This window comes from Salvelinus fontinalis, chromosome 5 (assembly GCF_029448725.1).
Source record: "Salvelinus fontinalis isolate EN_2023a chromosome 5, ASM2944872v1, whole genome shotgun sequence".
Classification (NCBI taxonomy): Eukaryota; Metazoa; Chordata; class Actinopteri; order Salmoniformes; family Salmonidae; genus Salvelinus; species Salvelinus fontinalis.
The window spans coordinates 3,419,396-3,439,951 of NC_074669.1; the positions used below are offsets into that span (position 1 = coordinate 3,419,396).

At 45.3% G+C, this 20,556-nt stretch overlaps 1 protein-coding gene across 12 annotated transcripts in view; it reads left to right on the forward strand.

Moving 5' to 3' along the window:
- Nucleotides 1-20,556, forward strand: part of LOC129854911 (tight junction protein ZO-1-like) — a 177,750-nt gene that overhangs the window by 103,970 nt on the left and 53,224 nt on the right. For 11 of the 12 annotated variants that reach the window (XM_055922068.1, XM_055922070.1, XM_055922072.1 and 8 more), the window contains 4 exons: nucleotides 8,498-8,554; nucleotides 10,879-11,003; nucleotides 11,237-11,339; nucleotides 14,168-14,507. In XM_055922068.1, the coding sequence (XP_055778043.1) occupies nucleotides 8,498-8,554; nucleotides 10,879-11,003; nucleotides 11,237-11,339; nucleotides 14,168-14,507 (625 nt within the window). Of the gene's footprint in view, nucleotides 1-8,497; nucleotides 8,555-10,833; nucleotides 11,004-11,236; nucleotides 11,340-14,167; nucleotides 14,508-20,556 lie in introns of those variants that run through there. The other variant, XM_055922078.1, reaches the window with a different exon arrangement.

The window sequence follows — 20,556 nt, forward strand, 5'->3', positions numbered from 1 at the left end:
TTGTTACTGTGTAAAGACATTCCAGGCATTAATAAAGTCACTCAGCACACTTCCTCAACCTGCCTCCTCATAGTGGTGGCATTATGTCGCCAGCAACAAGCCCATTGTATTCTGTGGACTGTAAAGTGGAGTGCCCGGTAGATGCAGCCTAGCTCCTGTCACAAAGAAAGGGAGTCAAGTCTCCTCCTACCCCATTTCCACAATTTGTATCACACTCATTCATACACTGTTAAGAGGTGTTTAAAATACCTTTAACTTCCTCTGCGTGAGAGTGTGGTCTGTTTTGATTTGTGGCCACAGTGTCGTGTGTGTGCGTGTGTGTGCGTGTGTGTGTGTGTGTGTGTGTTTATGCCACGACCAGCAGCAGGATTGTTTTATCTTTCAGTATCAGTATGGTTTCATCTTTATTTATCATGTATCTGAGATCTACTGGGTCTGGCTTGACAATGCTATCTAAAGTGGCCATGGTATAGTGTCTGAATGATGGGTATGGTATATAGTGTCTGTGAATGATGGCTATGGTATATAGTGTCTGTGAATGATGGCTATGGTATATAGTGTCTGTGAATGATGGCTATGGTATATAGTGTCTGTGAATGATGGCTATGGTATATAGTGTCTGTGAATGATGGCTATGGTATATAGTGTCTGTGAATGATGGCTATGGTATATAGTGTTTGTGAACGCTGGCTATGGTATATAGTGTTTGTGAATGAAGGCTATGGTATATAGTGTTTGTAAATGATGGCTATGGTATATAGTGTCTGTGAATGATGGCTATGGTATATAGTGTCTGTGAATGATGGCTATGGTATATAGTGTTTGTGAACGCTGGCTATGGTATATAGTATTTGTGAATGAAGGCTATGGTATATAGTATTTGTGAATGAAGGCTATGGTATATAGTGTTTGTGAATGATGGCTATGGTATATAGTGTTTGTGAATGAAGGCTATGGTATATAGTGTTTGTGAATGAAGGCTATGGTATATAGTGTTTGTGAATGAAGGCTATGGTATATAGTGTTTGTGAATGAAGGCTATGGTATATAGTGTTTGTGAATGAAGGCTATGGTATATAGTGTCTGTGAGCGCTGGCTATGGTATATAGTGTCTGTGAACGCTGGCTATGGTATATAGTGTCTGTGAATGCTGTTTCTGCTGCTGGTGCAGTGTCAGTATGGTTTTATTTTTAGTTTCAGGATCTGTGAATTTGAGCTACTTTGAGATTTCCTGGTTGTATTGACAATGCTGGCTAGGATACAGTCACTATGAGTAGCTACCTGAGAATGAGATGCACAGTAGTGGTCTGGTTTGTTGTGGCAATGCTGGCTAGGATACAGTGAATGCTACAGATGCTATTCAGAGATTTATCCTAGTGGTGTAGTTGTGACAATACTGACTTTAGGGAATGTGGCTCAGCAGATCCCATCTCTCTTTCGCTGCATTGCAGGACCCATGCAAATAAATAAATAAAACCATCGCTCCTCAACACCTCAGCTGGCTCTGGTGCAGATCACCCTGAGATCCCTCTCTTCCCTCTCTCCTCTCTTCCCCCTCTCCCTTCTTTCCTCTCCCTTGCACCCCCTCTCCCTTCTTACCCCTCTCCCCTGTCCCCCCTCTCCCTTCTTACCCCTCTCCCCTGTCCCCCCTCTCCCTTCTTACCTCTCCCCTGTCCCCCCTCTCCCTTCTTACCCCTCTCCCCTGTCCCCCCTCTCCCTTCTTACCTCTCCCTTCTTACCCCTCTCCCCTGTCCCCCCTCTCCCTTCTTACCCCTCTCCCTTCTTACCCCTCTCCCCTGTCCCCCCTCTCCCTTCTTACCTCTCCCCTGTCCCCCCTGTCCCCCCTCTCCCTTCTTACCCCTCTCCCCTGTCCCCCCTCTCCCTTCTTACCCCTCTCCCCTGTCCCCCCTCTCCCTTCTTACCTCTCCCCTGTCCCCCCTCTCCCTTCTTACCTCTCCCCTGTCCCCCCTCTCCCTTCTTACCTCTCCCCTGTCCCCCCTCTCCCTTCTTACCTCTCCCCTGTCCCCCCTCTCCCTTCTTACCTCTCCCCTGTCCCCCCTCTCCCTTCGTACCCCTCTCCCCCCTCTCCCTTCGTACCCCTCTCCCCTGTCCCCCCTCTCCCTTCTTACCCCTCTCCCCTGTCCCCCCTCTCCCTTCTTACCCCTCTCCCCTGTCCCTCCTCTCCCTTCTTACCCCTCTCCCCTGTCCCTCCTCTCCCTTCTTACCCCTCTCCCCTGTCCCCCCTCTCCCTTCTTACCCCTCTCCCCTGTCCCCCCTCTTCCTTCTTACCCCTCTCCCCTGTCCCCCCTCTCCCTTCTTACCCCTCTCCCCTGTCCCTCCTCTCCCTTCTTACCCCTCTCCCCTGTCCCCCCTCTCCCTTCTTACCCCTCTCCCCTGTCCCCCCTCTTCCTTCTTACCCCTCTCCCCTCTCCCTCCTCTCCCTTCTTACCTCTCCCCTGTCCCTCCTCTCCCTTCTTACCCCTCTCCCCTGTCCCTCCTCTCCCTTCTTACCCCTCTCCCCTGTCCCTCCTCTCCCTTCTTACCCCTCTCCCCTGTCCCCCCTCTTCCTTCTTACCCCTCTCCCCTGTCCCTCCTCTCCCTTCTTACCTCTCCCCTGTCCCTCCTCTCCCTTCTTACCCCTCTCCCCTGTCCCTCCTCTCCCTTCTTACCCCTCTCCCCTGTCCCCCCTCTCCCTTCTTACACCTCTCCCCTGTCCCTCCTCTCCCTTCTTACCCCTCTCCCCTGTCCCTCCTCTCCCTTCTTACCCCTCTCCCCTGTCCCTCCTCTCCCTTCTTACCCCTCTCCCCTGTCCCTCCTCTCCCTTCTTACCCCTCTCCCCTGTCCCTCCTCTCCCTTCTTACCCCTCTCCCCTGTCCCTCCTCTCCCTTCTTACCTCTCCCCTGTCCCTCCTCTCCCTTCTTACCTCTCCCCTGTCCCTCCTCTCCCTTCTTACCCCTCTCCCCTGTCCCTCCTCTCCCTTCTTACCCCTCTCCCCTGTCCCTCCTCTCCCTTCTTACCTCTCCCCTGTCCCTCCTCTCCCTTCTTACCTCTCCCCTGTCCCTCCTCTCCCTTCTTACCCCTCTCCCCTGTCCCCCCTCTTCCTTCTTACCCCTCTCCCCTGTCCCTCCTCTCCCTTCTTACCCCTCTCCCCTGTCCCTCCTCTCCCTTCTTACCCCTCTCCCCTGTCCCCCCTCTCCCTTCTTACCCCTCTCCCCTGTCCCTCCTCTCCCTTCTTACCTCTCCCCTGTCCCTCCTCTCCCTTCTTACCTCTCCCCTGTCCCTCCTCTCCCTTCTTACCCCTCTCCCCTGTCCCTCCTCTCCCTTCTTACCTCTCCCCTGTCCCTCCTCTCCCTTCTTACCCCTCTCCCCTGTCCCTCCTCTCCCTTCTTACCCCTCTCCCCTGTCCCTCCTCTCCCTTCTTACCCCTCTCCCCTGTCCCTCCTCTCCCTTCTTACCCCTCTCCCCTGTCCCCCCTCTTCCTTCTTACCCCTCTCCCCTGTCCCTCCTCTCCCTTCTTACCCCTCTCCCCTGTCCCTCCTCTCCCTTCTTACCCCTCTCCCCTGTCCCTCCTCTCCCTTCTTACCCCTCTCCCCTGTCCCTCCTCTCCCTTCTTACCTCTCCCCTGTCCCTCCTCTCCCTTCTTACCTCTCCCCTGTCCCTCCTCTCCCTTCTTACCTCTCCCCTGTCCCTCCTCTCCCTTCTTACCCCTCTCCCCTGTCCCTCCTCTCCCTTCTTACCTCTCCCCTGTCCCTCCTCTCCCTTCTTACCCCTCTCCCCTGTCCCTCCTCTCCCTTCTTACCTCTCCCCTGTCCCTCCTCTCCCTTCTTACCCCTCTCCCCTGTCCCTCCTCTCCCTTCTTACCTCTCCCCTGTCCCTCCTCTCCCTTCTTACCCCTCTCCCCTGTCCCCCCTCTCCCTTCTTACCCCTCTCCCCTGTCCCCCCTCTCCCTTCTTACCCCTCTCCCCTGTCCCTCCTCTCCCTTCTTACCCCTCTCCCCTGTCCCCCCTCTTCCTTCTTACCCCTCTCCCCTGTCCCTCCTCTCCCTTCTTACCCCTCTCCCCTGTCCCCCCTCTCCCTTCTTACCCCTCTCCCCTGTCCCTCCTCTCCCTTCTTACCCCTCTCCCCTGTCCCCCCTCTCCCTTCTTACCCCTCTCCCCTGTCCCTCCTCTCCCTTCTTACCCCTCTCCCCTGTCCCTCCTCTCCCTTCTTACCCCTCTCCCCTGTCCCCCCTCTTCCTTCTTACCCCTCTCCCCTGTCCCTCCTCTCCCTTCTTACCCCTCTCCCCTGTCCCTCCTCTCCCTTCTTACCCCTCTCCCCTGTCCCCCCTCTTCCTTCTTACCCCTCTCCCCTGTCCCCCCTCTTCCTTCTTACCCCTCTCCCCTGTCCCCCCTCTTCCTTCTTACCCCTCTCCCCTGTCCCCCCTCTTCCTTCTTACCCCTCTCCCCTGTCCCTCCTCTCCCTTCTTACCTCTCCCCTGTCCCTCCTCTCCCTTCTTACCCCTCTCCCCTGTCCCTCCTCTCCCTTCTTACCCCTCTCCCCTGTCCCCCCTCTTCCTTCTTACCCCTCTCCCCTGTCCCCCCTCTTCCTTCTTACCCCTCTCCCCTGTCCCTCCTCTCCCTTCTTACCTCTCCCCTGTCCCTCCTCTCCCTTCTTACCCCTCTCCCCTGTCCCTCCTCTCCCTTCTTACCCCTCTCCCCTGTCCCTCCTCTCCCTTCTTACCCCTCTCCCCTGTCCCTCCTCTCCCTTCTTACCCCTCTCCCCTGTCCCCCCTCTCCCTTCTTACCCCTCTCCCCTGTCCCTCCTCTCCCTTCTTACCCCTCTCCCCTGTCCCCCCTCTTCCTTCTTACCCCTCTCCCCTGTCCCTCCTCTCCCTTCTTACCCCTCTCCCCTGTCCCTCCTCTCCCTTCTTACCCCTCTCCCCTGTCCCTCCTCTCCCTTCTTACCCCTCTCCCCTGTCCCTCCTCTCCCTTCTTACCCCTCTCCCCTGTCCCCCCTCTTCCTTCTTACCCCTCTCCCCTGTCCCTCCTCTCCCTTCTTACCCCTCTCCCCTGTCCCTCCTCTCCCTTCTTACCCCTCTCCCCTGTCCCTCCTCTCCCTTCTTACCCCTCTCCCCTGTCCCTCCTCTCCCTTCTTACCCCTCTCCCCTGTCCCCCCTCTCCCTTCTTACCCCTCTCCCCTGTCCCCCCTCTTCCTTCTTACCCCTCTCCCCTGTCCCCCCTCTTCCTTCTTACCCCTCTCCCCTGTCCCTCCTCTCCCTTCTTACCTCTCCCCTGTCCCTCCTCTCCCTTCTTACCCCTCTCCCCTGTCCCTCCTCTCCCTTCTTACCCCTCTCCCCTGTCCCCCCTCTTCCTTCTTACCCCTCTCCCCTGTCCCCCCTCTTCCTTCTTACCCCTCTCCCCTGTCCCTCCTCTCCCTTCTTACCCCTCTCCCCTGTCCCTCCTCTCCCTTCTTACCCCTCTCCCCTGTCCCTCCTCTCCCTTCTTACCCCTCTCCCCTGTCCCCCCTCTCCCTTCTTACCCCTCTCCCCTGTCCCCCCTCTTCCTTCTTACCCCTCTCCCCTGTCCCCCCTCTCCCTTCTTACCCCTCTCCTTGACACAATGAAGCAGTATCTGCAGCAGTATCTAGCGTAGGTGGCTGATCTAGGGTTCTTTTTAGCAGTGGTGTAAAGTACTTAAGTAGTTTTTTGGGGTATCTGTACTTTACTATTTATATTTTTGACTAGTTTTACATCACTACATTTTCCCTGACACCCAAAAGTACTTGTTACGTTTGAATGCGTAGCAGGACAGGAAAATAGTCAAATTCACGCACTTATCAAGAGAACATACCTGGTCGTCCCTACTGCCTCTTATCTGGCGGACTCACTAAACACACAGGCTTTGTTTGTAAATGATGTCTGAATGTTGGAGTGTGCCTGTGGCTTTCCGTAAAGAAAAAAAGAAAAAAACAAGAGACTGGTGCTATCTGGTTTGCTTAATAAAAGGACATGTAAATTATTTATACTTTTACTTTTGATACTTAAGTATATTTTAAACCAAATACTTTTATACTTTTACTCAAGTAGAACTTTACTGGGTGACTTTTACTTGAGTCATTTTCTTTTATAGTATCTTTACTTTTACTCAAGTATAATAGTTGGGTACTTTTTCCACCGCTACTTTTTAGACAGTCTACTTTAGGTATGACCTACAGTACTGTGGCCGTTCCGCTCAGGGAAGGTTGGTGGTTGATTAGAATACAACCAAGTTCGTACATTCATGACAATCTTGGAAAAGTCATGGAATTTTAAAATTGTTTTCCAGGCCTAGGAAAAGTTTTAGTAAAGGATCAAATCAGAAAAGTCATGGAAATGAATGTAATAATTTCTGTTAATGTAATTTATTTAGTACAGTTTAAAATATTTTATCAATCCCCCCAAAAAATCAGCATATCAGCCAGGATAGGAATGACTACACGTGTTTGTGAGCGTCACCTGCATAGTGTGAGACACATGGGCCAGACATTACAGCAGCAGGTAGGCCTAGCCTATCAAATATCATAGGGAACAGATTAACTAGGTAGCCAATTCAAAACATACACTACATGACCAAAAGTATGTGGACACCTGCTTGTCGAACATCCTCGTTCCAAAATCATGGAATCAGGGGCTCCCGAGTGTCGCAGCGGTCTAAGGCGCTGCATGTCAGTGCTACAGGCCTCACTACAACGTTGATTTACTTTTTTTTGTGAATGATTAATATAAAACGGTAATTTTAGACATTGGATCAAAATAATAATTTGTGAATCGTGAACATTCATTTTAGGAAAACAATGTAGCCTTCCTTTTGGATTATGTGGCTTCAAAATGTATTTCGTAGATACTTCCAGTTGATTTGGGCATCTAATGTATAAGGTTATGCAACTCAATAGATACTAGTCAGCCTACAAAGTTAACACTTATAAGGTAGCTAAGATAAATATGACTAAACTAGAAAAGGTACATTTTCTGAACGTTTGTGGGCTTGATTCAGTTGAATAAACGTCTTTGTAGCCTACCATAGCTATTCGATCTTTGCTATATTGAATGAGCGAAACGTATTTAGTTGTGATGTTGCAATGTTTTACATCAAGGGTGGTCGTCCATCCTCCAGGAGAGATAATGGGTGTTCAACCATCCTCCAGGAGAGATAATGGGTGGTCGTCCATCCTCCAGGAGAGATAATGGGTGTTCAACCATCCTCCAGGAGAGATAATGGGTGTTCAACCATCCTCCAGTAGAGATAATGGGTGGTCGCCCATCCTCCAGGAGAGATAATGGCTGGTCGTCCATCCTCCAGGAGAGATAATGGGTGGTCATCCATCCTCCAGGAGAGATAATGGGTGGTCATCCATCCTCCAGGAGAGATAATGGGTGGTCATCCATCCTCCAGGAGAGATAATGGGTGGTCGCCCATCCTCCAGGAGAGATAATGGCTGGTCGCCCATCCTCCAGGAGAGATAATGGCTGGTCGTCCATCCTCCAGGAGAGATAATGAGTGGTCATCCATCCTCCAGGAGAGATAATGGGTGGTCGTCCATCCTCCAGGAGAGATAATGAGTGGTCATCCATCCTCCAGGAGAGATAATGGGTGGTCGTCCATCCTCCAGGAGAGATAATGGGTGGTCGTCCATCCTCCAGGAGAGATAATCGGTGGTCGTCCATCCTCCAGGAGAGATAATGGGTGGTCGTCCATCCTCCAGGAGAGATAATGGGTGGTCGTCCATCCTCCAGGAGAGATAATGGCTGGTCAACCATCCTCCAGGAGAGATAATGGCTGGTCGTCCATCCTCCAGGAGAGATAATGGCTGGTCAACCATCCTCCAGGAGAGATAATGGCTGGTCAACCATCCTCCAGAAGAGATAATGGGTGTACAGGCTTTTAGTCCAGGCCCCCTCTAACAAACCACATTTTAGAAATGAGCTGCTCAACCCGGACCTTGATAAACTGTCTTTGATGTGTTTGAGCAGGGCTTGATCAAAAGCCTGCACACCCAGCAGCTCTCCGGCCTAAAGGTTGACCACGTGTTTTATACAGTTGCCTTAAAGGTATTCTACTTTGGGGGAGTTAAGCGCCTTGCTCAACGACAGAAGATGGTAAATGGGATCAGAGAGAAGCCTCCCAGTGTCTACCACATTATGCTTACGGTGTTTATACGTACATAGAGACGCCGGCATTTGTTGGTCATGGAAATGTGGTTAAAAATCATGGGGAAGTCATGGATAAGTAATGAAATTCCATCTGTCAAAATGTGTATGAACCCTGATACAAGGAAAACCGCTGATCTGTCACGAGCCGATCCACGACAGGCTCATCTAAAATACTGGCACAATTGTGTGTTTATTTTTTGGGGTTTCTGAAATGTATTTTTAGATATTGTGTCTGGAAAGTTTATTTTGCTAAATGAGTACATCTAAAGCCTGGGGGCTACTGACACTAATTGGAGTGATGATGATGAAAATAAGGATTTATTTCTACAGAGTGCAGCTATGGAGGAGACCGTCATATGGGAACAGCACACAGTAACTCTACACAGGGTGAGTAGTGCATAGGATACCTCCATCTCTCCTTGTCTATCTTTCCTTGTCTCTCTCTCTCTCTCCTTGTCTCTCTCTCTTGTTGCTCTCCTTGTCTCTCTCTCTCTCCTTGTCTCTCTCTCTCTCCTTGTCTCTCTCTCTTGTTGCTCTCCTTGTCTCTCTCTCCTTATCTCTCTCTCTCCTTCCTTGTCTCTCTCTCTCTCTCTCCTTGTCTCTCTCTCTTGTTGCTCTCCTTGTCTCTCTCTCCTTATCTCTCTCTCTCTCCTTGTCTCTCTCCTTGTGTGTCTCTCTCTCTCCTTGTCTCTCTCCTTATGTGTCTCTCTCTCTCCTTGTCTCTCTCCTTGTGTGTGTCTCTCTCTCTCCTTGTCTCTCTCCTTGTGTGTGTCTCTCTCTCTCCTTGTCTCTCTCCTTGTGTGTGTCTCTCTCTCTCATTGTCTCTCTCCTTGTGTGTCTCTCTCTCTCTCATTGTCTCTCTCCTTGTGTGTCTCTCTCTCTCCTTGTCTCTCTCCTTGTGTGTCTCTCTCTCTCCTTGTCTCTCTCCTTGTGTCTCTCTCTCTCTCTCTCTCCTTGTCTCTCTCCTTGTGTGTCTCTATCCTTGCCTGTCACATCTTTTCAACATTCTTGTCGGCATTGGCCTTTTATATCACCATTGCTTGTTGCAACTGAGCAAGAGACATTCAACTTGTGAGATTCTGTGGGATAGTTGAAACACCTTCTCCTATCTCTCTGGGATGGTTGAAACACCTTCTCCTATCTCTCTGGGATGGTTGAAACACCTATCTCTCTGGGATGGTTGAAACACCTATCTCTCTGGGATGGTTGAAACACCTATCTCTCTGGGATGGTTGAAACACCTATCTCTCTGGGATGGTTGAAACACCTATCTCTCTGGGATGGTTGAAACACCTATCTCTCTGGGATGGTTGAAACACCTATCTCTCTGGGATGGTTGAAACACCTATCTCTCTGGGATGGTTGAAACACCTTCTCCTATCTCTGTGGGATGGTTGAAACACCTTCTCCTATCTCTGTGGGATGGTTGAAACACCTTCTCCTATCTCTCTGGGATGGTTGAAACACCTTCTCCTATCTCTCTGGGATGGTTGAAACACCTTCTCCTATCTCTCTGGGATGGTTGAAGAAACTTCTCTATCTCTGTGCCCTAGCCTCCCTCCATTTTGTCCTTCTTCCCTGCACCCTCCATCTTCTTTTCCTCCTGCCTCCACTAGTCAGCATGCTGCCAGCTGTACAAGTACAGTATGCTCACTGAACACACAATAACAGGACCTTGTTCATTAGGCACCAAATGGAATAAAACTGACTGAAGCGGGGAGGGACTACCAGGACTTGTCCAATAAGAAACAAGCATTTTTGTTTTCCGTTGCAACATTTTAAAAAGTTTACACTAATGAACACGATCTTGGTAAAATAGATGTGTGGAGAGAGTAAGTGTCACAGGATTCTCCTCTGTATAAAGGACAAGACGCACCTTAATGAACGTTGGCCATGCTCAGTAGATCACCTGCTGCCGACGCACAGTTATGATTCAACATGTAAAGTCATCTTCAAACTAATAGAAAATGGCCGATGTTCTGTGGTCATAGGCGATAGGACGTTGCTTTTAACCACTCGTGGACACGGTCTGTTTTTGCCCTTTAGAAGTGCTCATGATTCTTCCACCAGGATGTAGAGCACAAGGTCACAACTTGCCCTTCCATACAGGCCAAGGGTCGGGCATATAAACACAACAAGCATAGATTGTCAATACAAATCACTGTCTGTCATGTCCCATCCCCCTCCCTCCTACACTCCTCCTATTTCCTTGTCTGTCCATTTCACCTTCACCTAATGTAGAAACTGTAAATAACTCTGTCACTGTTTTGAAGAGGATAAACGGTTGCAAGGTAGCTATGGTTATGAGGTTATCTACCTCCAGACTTTAGTTCTCAGCAGAAACGGCTCACTTGTTAAATAGTAGCTAACTTGCTAGCTGTTTACTACTCTCCCCTATCAAACCAATACAATGCTTTGTTTAGAAGGTGACGTACTAGTGGAATTGTTGGAACTGTAGAGGTCTGTGATAGTTCTCAGTGGTTATGATGAATACAGTTGTTGTGTTCTAACATGCTACTCTCTCTCACTCTCTCTCGCTCGCTCTCTCTCGCTCTCTTGCTCTCTCCCTCCCTCTCTCTCTCTTTGTGGTGAATACTATTGTGTTCTGACGTCACATGCGAGTCTCCTGAGTCTCTCTCTCTCTCTCTGGGTCTCTGTGTCACCAGGCACCAGGGTAGCCAGTGAACATGCCATTTTCCATCTCTGTGCAGGCACCAGGGTTTGGCTTTGGGATAGCCATCTCGGGAGGTCGGGATAACCCTCATTTTCAGAGTGGTGAGACCTCCATCGTCATCTCCGACGTCCTGAAGGGGGGTCCAGCCGAGGGCCTACTGCAGTAAGATCCTTCTCTCCTCTCTTGGGATGAGTTACCACATGGGTTCCCTTGGTTTGATATAAAGCTGAGGGATGTGGCTTGGAGAAAATGTAACCTCTCTCAAATTCATAGGTGGTATGGATGGTGCAAAATGATAGTATTTAAATAAATAAATAAACATTTTAACATTTGGTTGTTTACAAAGACATTGTTTACATTGTTTTACAAGTCGCTCTCTCCTTCTTTCCTTCCAGGGAGAATGACAGAGTCACGATGGTCAACGCTGTCTCCATGGACAACGTGGAACATGCATACGCAGTCCAGCAACTACGAAAAAGTGGCAAGAATGCTAAAATTGTGAGTATCATTTTGACTAACCTAAGATTTAACAGTCCTATGTTAAAGCCAGACTCAGTAAGTCAAAATAAAACTGTTTTCATTTGCCATTTGTGTCACTTCAAATTGATACAAATTAAGTTTTTACGTGTTATGAGTACAGCAGGTTTGTTTACAAATTCTAGGTTGGAATTCTCCAGGTAATTAGGATCATGTTATTGATAATTTTATCGCTCACGTTCTAGGCCTATCTGTTCCTCTGATCCATCCACGACATCAGCAACACATCAACAATACAAATAAGCTGATCTATATCTCACTTATTTTAAACAAGACTCAAAAATTAGATTTGAGTGATATGGAATAAAAGTGTAATTTAGCTGACAAATCCTTGTGATTCATGTATTGGCTCCTGGCTGTTTGCCTGTCCGTCTGTGCTATAGCAGTGCAGATTTAAAAACACTGACTGGGAATGTTACAAAGTTTTCTGTTGCTAACATGTGTTTTGGAATTAAATGGGAATTGTGCGATGATTTTTCATTCAGCAATCAGATTTTTATTATTTTCAACTTGCTAAGACTCGTCACTCACGGCTATTCTAGTGATAGTACCCACATGCTGCTCTGGACCGTGCCAAGGTCTGATAATCACGAGAGCCAGCTAGCTGTCTACTGCTGGTAAGCATCGCTATTTAGCAAGCTAGCTAGCAAACAGCCGATAGATCCACACACGCATTGCTAAATGTGCATACCGGTGGTGTAGCCCTGCTATACTGCCAAATAAAACCTGCACTTACTCTATACTGACAAATAAAACATGTATTTATTTTATTTAACATCTTTTAACTAGGTAAGTCAGTTAAAAACTAATTCTTATTTACAATGACGGCCTACCAAAAGGCAAAAGACCTCCTGCGGGGACGGGGGCCTGGGATTAAAAATAATAAATACAATATAAATATAGGACAAAACACACATCACAACAAGAAAGACAACACTACGTAAAGAGAGACCTTACTCTGAAACGTTGCTGGAGTCGTTAGCTGGCTAATTATTTTCGTCTTGGATATTGAGTTTACTATGCTTTTGATGACCAATTTATTTTATAATTTAACCCTATATGCTATTTCTAAGGGTTGACTTTTCCAGACAAGTGTTTGCAGGAGAAGCAGATTATGGCGCTATCGTTGTACTGCAGTATATTGTTTTCAATGAAAAAGTGCCTGGGTTTGTTTACGTTATGTCTTGTTTGGGTTTGTTTACATTGGGTCTTGCCTGGGTGTGTTTACATTGGGTCTTGCCTGGGTGTGTTTACATTGGGTCTTGCCTGGGTGTGTTTACATTGGGTCTTGCCTGGGTGTGTTTACATTGGGTCTTGCCTGGGTTTGTTTACATTGGGACTTGCCTGGGTTTGTTTTACATTGGGACTTGCCTGGGTTTGTTTTACATTGGGACTTGCCTGGGTTTGTTTACATTGGGTCTTGCCTGGGTTTGTTTACATTGGGACTTGCCTGGGTTTGTTTACATTGGGTCTTGCCTGGGTTTGTTTTACATTGGGTCTTGCCTGGGTTTGTTTTACATTGGGTCTTGCCTGGGTTTGTTTACATTGGGTCTTGCCTGGGTTTGTTTTACATTGGGTCTTGCCTGGGTTTGTTTTACATTGGGTCTTGCCTGGGTTTGTTTTACATTGGGTCTTGCCTGGGTTTGTTTACATTGGGTCTTGCCTGGGTTTGTTTTACATTGGGTCTTGCCTGGGTTTGTTTTACATTGGGACTTGCCTGGGTTTGTTTACATTGGGACTTGCCTGGGTTTGTTTACATTGGGACTTGCCTGGGTTTGTTTACATTGGGTCTTGCCTGGGTTTGTTTTACATTGGGTCTTGCCTGGGTTTGTTTTACATTGGGTCTTGCCTGGGTTTGTTTACATTGGGTCTTGCCTGGGTTTGTTTTACATTGGGTCTTGCCTGGGTTTGTTTTACATTGGGTCTTGCCTGGGTTTGTTTTACATTGGGTCTTGCCTGGGTTTGTTTACATTGGGTCTTGCCTGGGTTTGTTTTACATTGGGTCTTGCCTGGGTTTGTTTTACATTGGGTCTTGCCTGGGTTTGTTTTACATTGGGTCTTGCCTGGGTTTGTTTTACAGTGGGTCTTGCCTGGGTTTGTTTACAGTGGGTCTTGCCTGGGTTTGTTTACAGTGGGTCTTGCCTGGGTTTGTTTACAGTGGGTCTTGCCTGGGTTTGTTTTACATTGCGTCTTGCCTGGGTTTGTTTTACATTGCGTCTTGCCTGGGTTTGTTTTACATTGGGTCTTGCCTGGGTTTGTTTACATTGGGTCTTGCCTGGGTTTGTTTACATTGGGTCGTGCCTGGGTTTGTTTTACATTATGTCTTGCCTGGGTTTTGTTTTGTCCCCCAAACAAAACAAGGTGTAAAATGTTAACAAAATGACACAACTGACTGAGTCTGGCTTTAACACCTGTCCAGCTCTTACTAATGTATGAACATCTGAATTGGGCAGTTTCCTTTATCTTTAATACCTGGAGCATAGCACTCTTGGGACTAACCTGTCATCTGCTAAAACCTGGGGGTCATATCTTAGCACCGCCAATGGGCATGGAATGCCCCAGAGGGAGAACTAGAAGTTTCGGGTATAATGTAGTGATATGGCGCTTACCACAGAATAAATTACAACAATTATTATGTATTAGATTTAGTCTCTATGGGGCTAATGTCTTGTCATGAGAGAGAGCGAGAGCGAGAGAGGGAGGGAGTTAGAGATTACATGGAAGGCATGGGGGGAAAGAAATGGGGGTGTAATCTAGTGACATCGTGCTAAAGTTGTCTTCTTCTTCAGACGATCAGACGGAAGCGGAAGGTGCATGTACCCATGGGTCGGCTGGGGGAGAGGGCGACCATGTCGGAGCATGATGATGAGGAGGAGGATGAGGAAGATAGCTACGACGAGGAGATATACGAGACGCGCTCCGCACGCAGCGGCCCCAGCGCCTACAGCGCCGTGGGTGGGGCCTCGGCCCGACGCAGCGGGAGGAGCGCCGGAAGGCGGGACAAGGACAAAGAGCGGGAACGCAGTGGCTCAAGGGAGAGGAGTCTCTCCCCGCGCGCCGACCGGCGCTCGCTCAACCAGCCCCCGCGGCCCGCCAAAGTCATCCTCGTAAAGTCCCGAAAGAATGAAGGTGAGCATCACAAAGTTGGGATATGTATTGTCTAGTCGGGGTTAGGGTTAGTTGGGATATGTTGTCTAGTCGGGGTTTAGGGTTAGTTGGGATATGTTGTCTAGTCGGGGTTTAGGGTTAGTTGGGATATGTTGTCTAGTCGGGGTTTAGGGTTAGTTGGGATATGTTGTCTAGTCGGGGTTTAGGGTTAGTTGGGATATGTTGTCTAGTCGGGGTTTAGGGTTAGTTGGGATATCTTGTCTAGTCGGGGTTTAGGGTTAGTTGGGATATGTTGTCTAGTCGGGGTTTAGGGTTAGTTGGGATATGTTGTCTGGGTTTAGGGTTAGTTGAGATGTTGTCTAGTCGGGGTTTAGGGTTAGTTGGGATATGTTGTCTAGTCGGGGTTTGGGGTTAGTTGGGATATGTTGTCTAGTCGGGGTTTAGGGTTAGTTGGGATATGTTGTCTAGTCGGGGTTTAGGGTTAGTTGGGATATGTTGTCTAGTCGGGGTTTAGGGTTAGTTGGGATATCTTGTCTAGTCGGGGTTTAGGGTTAGTTGGGATATGTTGTCTAGTCGGGGTTTAGGGTTAGTTGGGATACGTTGTCTGGGTTTAGGGTTAGTTGAGATGTTGTCTAGTCGGGGTTTAGGGTTAGTTGGGATATGTTGTCTAGTCGGGGTTTGGGGTTAGTTGGGATATGTTGTCTAGTCGGGGTTTAGGATTAGTTGGGATATGTTGTCTAGTCGGGGTTTAGGGTTAGTTGGGATATATGCTGTCGGGGTTTCAAGTTTTATGTCACATGTACAGTTTAATGTCTTAACTCAAAACCTAACAATGAAGTAATAATGTATTACTATTAAAAAAAAACACGAGAAATAAGAATAGGAAATATGAAATACACAAAGTATTTAAGTAAGCATAGTATATACAGGAAATATTTAAGCAATCAGTTCCAATACCACATTAACTTCTTATGGCTGCATCCCGCTACCGGGATCGATATGACAGCAGCCAGTGACAGTGCAGGGCGCCAAATTCAAACAACAGAAATCTCATAATTAAAATTCCTCAAACATACATGTGTTTTATATCATTTTAAAGGTAATCTTGTTGTTAATCCCACCAAAGTGTCCGATTTCAAGCCATTTTTACAGCGAAAGATAGCTTTCACAAAAAGCAGAAATAGAGATAAAATGAATCACTAACCTTTGATTATCTTCATCAGATGACACTCATAGGACTTCATGTTACACAATACATGCATGTTTTGTTTGATAAAGTTCATATTTATAACAAAAAATCTGAGTTTACATTGGCGCGTTACATTCACTAGTTCCAAAAACATCAAGTGATTTTGCATAGCCACATCGTTTCAACAGAAATACTCATCATAAATGTAGATGATAATACAAGTTATACACATGGAATTATAGATATACCTCTCCTTAATGCAACCGCTCTGTCAGATTTCAAAGAAACTTTACGGAAAAAGCAAACCATGCAATAATCTGAGACGGAGCTCAGAACAATAGTAAAATTAGCCGCCATGTTGGGGTCAACAGAAACCAAAAAATACATGATAAATGTTTCCTTACCTTTGAACTTCATCAGAATGCAGTCCTAAGAATCCCATGTCCACAATAAATGCTTGATTTGTTCGATAATGTCTGTTATTTATGTCCAATTAGCTACTTTGGTTAGCGGTAAACAATTCCAAAGTCACAAAGCGCATCCACTATAACGTGACGAAATGTCCAAATGTTCCATAACAGCCAGTAGAAACATGTCAAACGATGTATTGAATAAATCTTTAGAATGTTGTTAACATACATCTTGAATAACGTTACAACCGGAGAATTAGATTGACTTCAGAAGAGCGGTGGAACGGATGTCCTCCTCATGTGAAGGCGTGTGTTCAATGCGTGGTCACCTCATGGCAGTGATCTCCTTCGGCCCCCCTTCACATTAGAGTCATCAGACAAAGTTCTCATCAGACAAAAAAACTCATCAATATCTCGCTGTAATTTCAATGAGAGCTTGATTGAAAATCTGCCACCTCAGAAACAATACAAACAGGAAGTGGAACTTCTCAGGGTTTTTCCCGCCATATGAGTTCTGTTATACTCACAGACATAATTCAAACAGTTTTAGAAACTTCAGAGTGTTTTCTATCCAATACGAATAATAATATGCATATATTAGCAACTGGGACTGAGGAGCAGGCAGTTTACTCTGGGCACCTCTGTGCACCTTTCATCCAAGCTACTCAATACTGCCCCTGCAGCCATAAGAAGTTAAAGATATATATATATATATATATATATATATATATATATATAGAAATATATATATATATATATATATATAGAAATATATATATATATAGAAATATATATATATATATATATATATATAGAAATATATATATATATATATATATAGAAATATATATATATATAGAAATATATATATATATATATATATATATAGAAATATATATATATATATATAGAAATATATATATATATATATAGAAATATATATATATATATTTCTATATATATATATATATATATATAGAAATATATATATATATATATAGAAATATATATATATAGAAATATATATATATAGAAATATATATAGAAATATATATATATAGAAATATATATAGAAATATATATAGAAATATATATATATATATATATAGAAATATATATATATATATATATATATATATATATATATATATATATAGAAATATATAGAAATATATATTTCTATATATTTCTATATATTTCTATATATATATATATATAGAAATATATATATATATATATATTTCTATATATATATATATATATATATATATTTCTATATATATATATATATATATATATATATTTCTATATATATATATATATAGAAATATATATATATATATATATAGAAATATATATACAGTGGGGAGAACAAGTATTTGATACACTGCCGATTTTGCAGGTTTTCCTACTTACAAAGCATGTAGAGGTCTGTAATTTTTATCATAGGTACACTTCAACTGTGAGAGACGGAATCTAAAACAAAAATCCAGAAAATCACATTGTATGATGTTTAAGTAATTAATTTACATTTTATTGCATGACATAAGTATTTGATACATCAGAGAAGCAGAACTTAATATTTAGTACAGAAACCTTTGTTTGCAATTACAGAGATTATACGTTTCCTGTAGCTCTTGACCAGGTTTGCACACACTGCAGCAGGGATTTTGGCCCACTCCTCCATACAGACCTGATCCTTCAGGTTTAGGGCTGTCGCTGGGCAATACGGACTTTCAGCTCCCTCCAAAGATTTTCTATTGGGTTCAGGTCTGGAGACTGGCTAGGCCACTCCAGGACCTTGAGATGCTTCTTATGGAGCCACTCCTTAGTTGCCCTGGCTGTGTGTTTCGGGTCGTTGTCATGCTGGAAGACCCAGCCACGACCCATCTTCAATGCTCTTACTGAGGGAAGGAGGTTGTTGGCCAAGATCTCGCGATACATAGCCCCATGCATCCTCCCCTCAATACGGTGCAGTCGTCCTGTCCCCTTTGCAGAAAAGCATCCCCAAAGAATGATGTTTCCACCTCCATGCTTCACGGTTGGGATGGTGTTCTTGGGGTTGTACTCATCCTTCTTCTTCCTCCAAACACGGCAAGTGGAGTTTAGACCAAAAAGCTCTATTTTTGTCTCATCAGACCACATGACCTTCTCCCATTCCTCCTCTGGATCATCCAGATGGTCATTGGCAAACTTCAGACGGTCCTGGACATGCACTGGCTTGAGCAGGGGGACCTTGCGTGCGCTGCAGGATTTTAATCCATGACGGCGTAGTGTGTTACTAATGGTTTTCTTTGAGACTGTGGTCCCAGCTCTCTTCAGGTCATTGACCAGGTCATGCCGTGTAGTTCTGGGCTGATCCCTCACCTTCCTCATGATCATTGATGCCCCACGAGGTGAGATCTTGCATGGAGCCCCAGACCGAGAGTGATTGACCGTCATCTTGAACTTCTTCCATTTTCGAATAATTGCGCCAACAGTGGTTGCCTTCTCACCAAGCTGCTTGCCAATTATCCTGTAGCCCATCCCAGCCTTGTGCAGGTCTACAATTATATCCCTGATGTCCTTACACAGCTCTCTGGTCTTGGCCATTGTGGAGAGGTTTGAGTCTGTTTGATTGAGTGTGTGGACATGGGTCTTTTTATACAGGTAACGAGTTCAAACAGGTGCAGTTAATACAGGTAATGAGTGGAGAACAGGAGGGCTTCTTAAAGAAAAACTAACAGGTCTGTGAGAGACGGAATTCTTACTGGTTGGTAGGTTTTCAAATACTTATGTCATGCAATAAAATGCTAATTAATTACTTAAAAATCATACAATGTGATTTTTGTTTTAGACTCTGTCTCTCACAGTTAAAGTGTACCTATGATAAAAATTACAGACCTCTACATGCTTTGTAAGTAGAAAAACCTGCAAAATCGGCAGTGTATCAAATACTTGTTCTCCCCACTGTATATACACACCTACATACAGACATATATACATACACATAAATAAAGCGATGCTGTCCAGACCGCCCACGTTGCGTGCGCGAGCTTTGCAAAATAAATGTACACATACATGTTATTCAATCATCTCATCCAAACTGCTCGCGAGCGTCTGCGTAGCCAGGCGCCAAAACAGAACTTGGTTCTGCAAGTCCCGCCTCTCCCATATACTCAGTGGTTTTTACAAGCATATACCCACATGGGTGATTGAATGATGAACGAGGTCCATACTTCAGTCCAGTTGGTGGCGGTAATACACCTTAAACTTGGTTGGCAACTGCCATATAAAATCCACAGAAGAAGAAGAAGAAGAAGAAGAAGACGAAGAAGAAAAAGAAGAAACAAGAGGAGAACAATCAAAGAAAACCAAACAAAAAAACAACCATGTTTCCCCCTTCATCCATAGATCAGTTGCTGCAGTAGAGAACACACGATTCCGTGGGACCCAAAATGTGTTAAAACTCCACGAAGATCCAGCAACAACATAAAAAGGGACCATAATGCACCTCCGGCAAAATAACAACCCATGTTCATCTCCCGTGACGAATTAGCAAGCTAAAGCAAGCTAGCTAAATGTGTTTCGACCTGTTCCCAAATGAATATACTTGGTTCACAGTTGGCCTTGGTATCCCAACCTGAACACATTTCGGTGGGGATACACAAAATCAACATGCAAAACACGATCGAATAGGCGAGTAACTAAATCAAATTATACAATTATAATAAAAAATGTATTTGACAATTGTTCTTTGATGATAAATACGTATATCCCTTAACCACCACTCTCTCTCTATTCATCTTCCCGCCCAAACACATTATCATTTTATATCAAACCCTCAAGACATGCTAACCTCTCACCATTACAATAACAGGGGGGGTTAGCATTTTATATCATACCCTCAAGACATGCTAACCTCTCACCATTACAATAACAGGGGAGGTTAGCATTTTATATCATACCCTCAAGACATGCTAACCTCTCACCATTACAATAACAGGGGAGGTTAGCATTTTATATCAAACCCTCAAGACATGCTAACCTCTCACCATTACAATAACAGGGGAGGTTAGCATTTTATATCAAACCTTCAAGACATGCTAACATCTCACCATTACAATAACAGTGGAGGTTAGCAGTTTTGAGGGGGTATGATATTTCTGCATCTGTAACTTTGACTCATCATTATTCACAATTCATTCAGGATTATCTGTAATCATGGTAGCATTCACATTAATGTAGACGTGATTAGAAACATATTTTATTCTTATATACAATAAATGTGACTCCAGAATGACACAATAAATGAGTTACCATTTCATTTCTATTGGTCACTAAATAATCTGAAACACAACCAAAACAAACAGCAAACGTATTCAACCAATTTCCAGAGTCACAGGCTTGATGTGGTCATTGTGTTCTATGAATATGGGACCAAGTACTTCACTTATTAGTACTTTAATACACATACTGTATAAGTACATTT